The following is a 6628-nucleotide window of genomic DNA, read 5'->3' on the forward strand; positions in this document are numbered from 1 at the left end:
GAAGGTAAGTTTGATACAAAGAGAAAGAAATACACACCCCACAGGCAGAGTGTGGGCTGCCTCCAGAAAAGTGCAGCAGCTCCTCCTTCTGCTGGAATCTGGCTTTTATAGTTTCACTGTTTAATGAACATTCAATGAAAAGGGTGGTTCCCAGTTGTGTAACATAGTCTTCCACAGACTCAGTTGGTCTCTTCTAGGAGCATGTTCATTGGTCAAATCCTACCACAGGCACCAGACATATTTGAGAATATTCTGTGCTCTCTAGCTCCTGTAGTGGAAGGTCATTCAGCTACCAGGGTTATATAAACCCTTTCTACTGAGCATGCCCAGCCACTGGATTTGCATAAGCCAGCCCTTTGTGGTCTCATTTTCCCCATGTTGGTGCTGAAAATAGGTCCAATGGGTAACAGTAGATTTCCTGTAGGGGAGGGCCTCGGAGAGGGGCCTGAGACCTTGAGGAGTGGCTGGAAACCCAGATGCATGTCTGGAAACCTGGACCCAGGGAAACTGAGCACCTCCTGTCTCACGATGTGGTTGGTGTTTTCTACAAGACATTCTGTGTGTTCTGGAGATGAACATAGTAGACTGAGGAGGCAGGCCAAGGTTTCCTACAAGTCATAGTAAAATCTTCCTGAATCTCAACGTGCTTGGGAGATTATGTTTCCCCAGAAGGACAGGGTTGCTGATTGATCTCAAGATTTTTGCCACATTTTAAAGCTGCAGGGCGTGGGTGCTGATGCAGCAAGCTGAAACCTCCAAAGGTCACAAGTGGATTTGCCACAGCCTTTCATGGTTGACCAGTGACCTACTAGAATTTCCATCCAAATCCCTGAAGGGCCTTCCCTGAGGAAGAGGAAAGAACCAGAGGTGGATGAGCCTCATTACAACTGTGTATGTCTAATTGGACTCAGAGGGGACAGAGAGGGGAGAGAGAAGGGGGCAGAAGCCATCACTGAAGGTGTAATTGCTGAGGACTTTCCAAAATGGGTATAATACATCAATCCACAGATTAAAGAACCCCAATTAGATAGGCAAACCCCAACTGGAAATAAGAAAGAAAAGAGGAGAAAATCATACTAAAGTCCATCATAGTCAAATTGCTAAAATAAAGCAGATAAAGTCAAATTTCTTTTCTAAAGTAAATTCACACCCTTATATGTCATTATTAAACAATAAATATCAAAATATTCTAAAACTACTTATTCATCATAAGAAGGTAAGAAAATAATAATAAAACTAATATTCACAGAAGAATGGATATACTAAACACAAAAAAATGAAATCAATTTATTAGGAGAGGGGAAAATGACAGAACTGACAGACTAATAAATCTGAAAGCTGTTTATTTGAATAATAAAAACCTAACACAAACCTGTACTCACTTTCAGTGTTTATTTTAATTAAATAAGCTTGACTTAAATAAAAACACACAAATGTAGGAGTGGGAAAAAATGTAACTGTAGACTGAAGAAACTACAAAAATAAGGATAATTATAAAATACACATTTCATGAATAAGTTTGATAATTTAATGAAAAACAAAATTTTCTGGCCAAGTATAAATGAAACATTGCTAAGCCCCCCCCACTCTGGCCTGCCACTAAGGGCACCCCGGATATGGCCTGCCCCTAGGACCTTCCTGGACTGTCCTGTCACTAAAGGTGCCCCATCCCAGTCTCTCCTAGGGACCCCATGATGGAGTTTGGATGTGTTGTCCCCTCCAAAACTCATGTGGAAATTTGATCTCCAATATGGCAGTGCTGGAAACTGATTGAGTCATGGGGGTGGATCCCTCATGAATGGATTAATGCTCTCCCTGGGGGAGGGGGGATTAATGAGTGAGTTCTCGCTCTATTAGTTCCCGCGAGAGCTCGTTGCTTAAAAAGACCCTGGCACCTCCCCTCTCTCTCTTGCTTCCTCTCTCTCTTTGCTTCCTCTCACCATGTGGTCTGCTTGTACCTGCCAGCTGCCTGCCACTTTTCTGCCCTGAGTAGAAGCAGCCTGAGGCCCATGCCAGATGCAGCTGTCCCATAATCATAAGCCAAATAAACCTCTTTTCCTTATAAATCACCTAGTCTCAGGTATTTCTGTTATATCAACACAAAATGGACTAATAAAGAAAGAAAGAAAGAAAGAAAGAAAGAAAGAAAGAAAGAAAGAAAGAAAGAAAGAACCTCCAAGGGCCCCCCTGGTCTGGCCTGGCCTGCCTCTGAGAGACCCCCTGGTTTGGCCTGGTTTGCCCTGCCACTAAGGGCCCCCTAGGCCTGTCCTGCCCCCAAGAAAGAAAGAAAGAAGGAAGAAGAGAAAGAAACAAAGAAACAAACAAAAAATTAACCCTCCTAGTTGTTCTGTGGCCTAGCCTGGCCTGCTTCTAAGAGACCCTGTGGCCTGGTCTGCCCTAACCTGCCAATAGGTTGCCCCTAGCCTGGCCTCCCCAGGGTCCCCAAAAAAGAAAAAAAAGAGGAAGGGAAAGAAAGAAAGAAAAGGAGCGGAAACCAAACTGGTTGGGAAGTCTGAGATAAATCAGCGGGAAAGCACCCCCTCCCCTCCCCCGCAAGCAGGCTTCCCCACGGGGAGGCGTGGCCTCCTTTCCCACCTCTCGGCCTTGTTGTCCAGCATTTTCGGAGCGGAAACCAAACTGGTTGGGAAGTCTGAGATAAATCAGCGGGAAAGCACCCCCTCCCCCTCCCCCGCAAGCAGGCTTCCCCACGGGGAGGCATGGCCTCCTTTCCCACCTCTTGGCCTTGTTGTCCAGCATTTTTACATACTTGTTTCTATCTTTTTTTTTTCACTTAGAAATGTTCTAAACAAAATTGAATTCGGGCATATAACCTAGAATTAATTTTTTATAGCATCCAGTGTTTTATTCCTGTAATAATGGGCTTGATGGCTTAAAAATTACTGAATTTGTGTCTTAATTTTACATCTTCACTGAGCGTCTACTATGTCTCACCCACAGGCAGGGTACATCCAATGGCTGAGCTACTTCAACTCATTTGGTTTTAAAAACAGGAAAAGTGTCATTAATATTTAAGCTGACATTCTCAAAGCTGTTTTCGATATAGAAAACACCTTACTTTTATAGGTTTTATTTTCACAGCCCACAGCTTTCTAGTATCTAAGCACTTACTAAAAGAAAGTTTTAGAATATTAAATTTTTTTCAGAAAAATAGGATGTGCTAAAGAAAAAGGTTTTGGAAGGAAAATGGTCAGCTACCTGAAGCAGAGGCTGCTACTAATTTTCTTTTATGGATACTGACATTTTTTCATGTTTAGGTCTCCCTGTTCTCAAGTAATTTGTGCCCAATCCCCAGATAATAAAATTAAGAAAGGCATTTTTCCTTCCTCTTGGTTTTTCCCCCTAAGTAAGAGGGCAGACTAAGTCTCACTCTCATCTCAAGTCCATGATTATTGTCTTATATTATAAATATTCTCCTGTTAATCCTCATCCTCCTTTGTCAACACTCCTCATTCCTTGACACACTCTGAGTTACTACACAAGGTTTGGACTCCGTAAAAGGCAAATTGTGGCCAGACAAGACTCACCGGGAAGAGGGGGCAGGGAGGTACCTGGGCCTCTGGTCTGGTGCGGTAGAGGATGGATGTTCAGGCAGGCAGGTGGAGCCTGGTACCCAGAGAGAATGCAGCTTGAAGCTCAAGCAAGTATTTAGTTAGTGTCAGAGAGGCTTGTCCAAGGCAGCCTAGTAGGCACCAGGAAGGCAGGACATGTGCAGCAAGATTGGGGCCATAGCACCTTCCTGCTATGGCATGGGGTGGGGAGTAGGAATGATGAAATCTCTCAAGAACAAGGCAAGGCTCTCATCCCAGACAGTCTAGAAGAACTGGCCAGGTTCCCAGGGCAGATCTCCAGGCCCAGAGAAGCCAACTGTGAGGCCTACAGCCATAAGTCTAGCAGGCTGTAGGGATGACAGAAGCTTTGTCACAAAATGGAGTCTCAGGATGCCAGCAAGGCTCTTAGCAAGGGTCCATTGGTATTGCATCACATTAGGGCTGACCCAAAGTTCCTTAATCCTGAGGGCAGAGCTTGGAATGGAGCTCAGCCAGCCTGCAGGTGGTGGTCACAGGGTTGCAAGTATTTGGGGAGGCCCCGATTGAGACCGATGAGAGCAAGGTCACCATTGAGGATGAAAGCTGGAGAACCTATTCTGGGGTGGGAAGAGGAGGTGGGCACAGATTACCCAGTGGGTATTGCTGTACAGTCTGAGCAGCCTGATAAGACCAGAGGTGAAGCAAGTGAAGGAAAAGAAATGCAGGGGAAAGGTAGTGGGAGCTGGTGGTAGAGGGGAGAGTGGGTATATTCACAACCAGGCAAAGACAAAGTATAGGTGCCATTTCTTGACCCACAGAATGAGAGGCCCCTAAGGAACATTCCCAGCCTCCCCTTCTTTGTATTTCTTCCTGGGGACCTCTCCTTCCTTGGCTTCACTTCCCCAGTAACTTAGACCTCAACATGCCATTGAAGCCTGCACACAATGGGTATGTACTCATTAAATGTTTCCTTCTGACTCAGTTCCTGACTTGCGAGAGGACAAGGAGGAAAAGGAAGAGGAGAAGGAGGCAGAAGAGACCTATAAAGTCGGAAGTCTGTCTGAGGATCCCTCCTCAGACCCTGTGGGCAGTGCCAGCCCTTTGGAACCCAGACAGGATGAGAAGAGGTACTGACAAACTGGATTTAGGTGGCTGGGAGAAGGGTGGTGGTGAAGATATGACTTCTTTAGAGCCCCAGACCAAATCAAAGGGAGAAACATGATTCCTTCCACCCCTAGGGAACTTCTGGACAGACAGACAGAAAGACAGACATACCTCTCTATCGCAGTTCAGCAATGGTCCCTTCACCCTAGTGGATCGTTGGCCAGGACACCGTGATGTGTCTCCCTTCTGCTCTGCCTGAGTCTTCCCTCTTCATTCCATTCCATCAACAATATGACCCATCAGCCAATGGTCCAGGGCTTCTGGCCAACAGCTCCCCAAAGAGTTAAGAGCTAAGCCTGCCTCTCCCTTTCTGTCCTTCAGTGTCCCCTGGATCTGGGGTGCTGTGCTCCTGCTGGGCCTGCTGGTGGCAGCGGTGGTGCTGTTTGCCGTGATGGCTAAAAGGAAAGGTAGGTAGCTGTCCATCCACTTATCCCGGCCTGTTCTTACTTGTCCTATATCAACCAGTTATGTGGATGGGGCCCAGAGTCTATGTCCACTCCTGCTACAAATGGACTTGTCTGGGCTTTAGTCAAGACTCCCACACCCTAAATTCCCATGGCTGAGAGATGGAGGGGAGGGAAGGAGATTCAGTGATTCAGTGGGAGCAGGCCTGGGGAAACTGAGAGGACAGCAGAAATCAGGAACTGGAAAGAATAGGGCAGTGGGGTTGGAGGAAAAGTGATGGAGGAGGTGGGGGAAAGGGTTTCAGGAGGTAGGTTGTTTCGAGGCAGGCTTAAGGGCGTGGTGGAAGCCGTAAGTGGGTGGGGAGACATAGGGCAGGGTGGGGTGGGGGCTGGGGAGACAGAGGGAATAAAGGTATGGTGGTGGGAGTAGGGAAGATGAGTCTGCAGTATGAAAGAGGTTTCAGAGACTTCTGAAGGGGGTAAATTGACAGGCTTTGAGCCAGCCCTGGAAGCAGACTGTGCTGCTGTTGTCTGTCCTGCCAGGAAATAGGCGTGGTGTCTGTGGCCAATCCCAGAGCAGCAGAGTTTCAGGCACGGTAAGAGGACTCTGCAGGCCCCAGCCAAATTCCCCAGACCCTCCATTCATCACACTCACTGGGAGGTCCCAAAATGATGGGATGGAGAAAGAACTGGAACCCAGATGGGGGTCTGAACCCTCTTCCTAAAGCTGTAAATGTGGCACTAATGGTTTCCCTTGGTATCCCACCTTCCCAGATTTGGGGAGAAACTTGGGGCTTGAAAATCTTCAAAGGGAAGACCTCTTGCCCACTGACATACTCAGGATTCAAGAGATAGATCCAGTGGCGGTTCCCATCAAGGGAACTGGGGCAGAGGGAGGCATTCACTCTTTGCCTGATTTGCCTACTATTGTTACAGGTCCCTTCTTCAGCAGTCTGCCATATCAGTGACTCTGGACTGGCTGCTGAATTGCCTTCGGACATACCATATGTCAGGCTCGACTCGCCACCTTCTTTTGACAATACCACCTATAGCAGCCTACCTCTTGATCCTCCATCAGGGAAACCTTCACCCCCAGCCCCATCCTCATTGCCTCCTCTGCCTCCTAAGGCCCGGATTTGCCACAAGCCTGTGACATATGCCACAGTCATCTTCCCAGGAGGGGACAAGGGTGGAGGGGTTCCCTGTGAGCCAGTTCAGGATCCACCTGGTAGTCAAACTCCACCCAGTTAAGCAGCTTGCCACACTGTACACTCATGGGGACCATCCCCAGGGGTCCTGTGCATCCATCCATCCAGCTCATGCCCTACATCTTTAGGATATTTGAGCAGCTAGAGTCTTTAGGATCAAATCTATTGTCCTGACTTTATTGACAGCAAAAATGACGCTCAGACATGACTGACGTGTCTTGGGAAGCGCCCCCCACCCCATGCTGGTTCTTCTGCCATTACACTTTGGGCTAAATAAATCCTAAATGATCATATGTGAGCTCTT

At 47.3% G+C, this 6628-nt stretch overlaps 1 protein-coding gene across 1 annotated transcript; it reads left to right on the forward strand.

Annotated features, from left to right (window-relative positions):
• Nucleotides 1-4144: 4144 nt before the first annotated feature.
• Nucleotides 4145-6367, forward strand: TREML1 (triggering receptor expressed on myeloid cells-like 1). The gene is made up of 5 exons (XM_008573442.1): nucleotides 4145-4244; nucleotides 4531-4675; nucleotides 5034-5119; nucleotides 5660-5712; nucleotides 6053-6367. Exons 1-5 carry the CDS (start codon nucleotides 4145-4147, stop codon nucleotides 6365-6367), a joined length of 699 nt encoding a protein of 232 aa, XP_008571664.1.
• Nucleotides 6368-6628: the final 261 nt, after the last annotated feature.

The sequence above is a fragment of the Galeopterus variegatus genome, unplaced genomic scaffold (genome assembly GCF_000696425.1).
Source record: "Galeopterus variegatus unplaced genomic scaffold, G_variegatus-3.0.2 Scaffold922, whole genome shotgun sequence".
NCBI lineage: Eukaryota > Metazoa > Chordata > Mammalia > Dermoptera > Cynocephalidae > Galeopterus > Galeopterus variegatus.

Coding starts and splice junctions, on each gene's coding strand:
- TREML1 (XM_008573442.1), top strand. CDS start 4,145: ATGAAAGCTGGAGAACCTATTCTGGGGTGGGAAGAGGAGGTGGGCACA. Junction 4,245..4,530: donor GCAGCCTGATAAGACCAGAG/GTGAAGCAAGTG, acceptor CTTCTGACTCAG/TTCCTGACTTGCGAGAGGAC. Junction 5,120..5,659: donor CGTGATGGCTAAAAGGAAAG/GTAGGTAGCTGT, acceptor CTGTCCTGCCAG/GAAATAGGCGTGGTGTCTGT.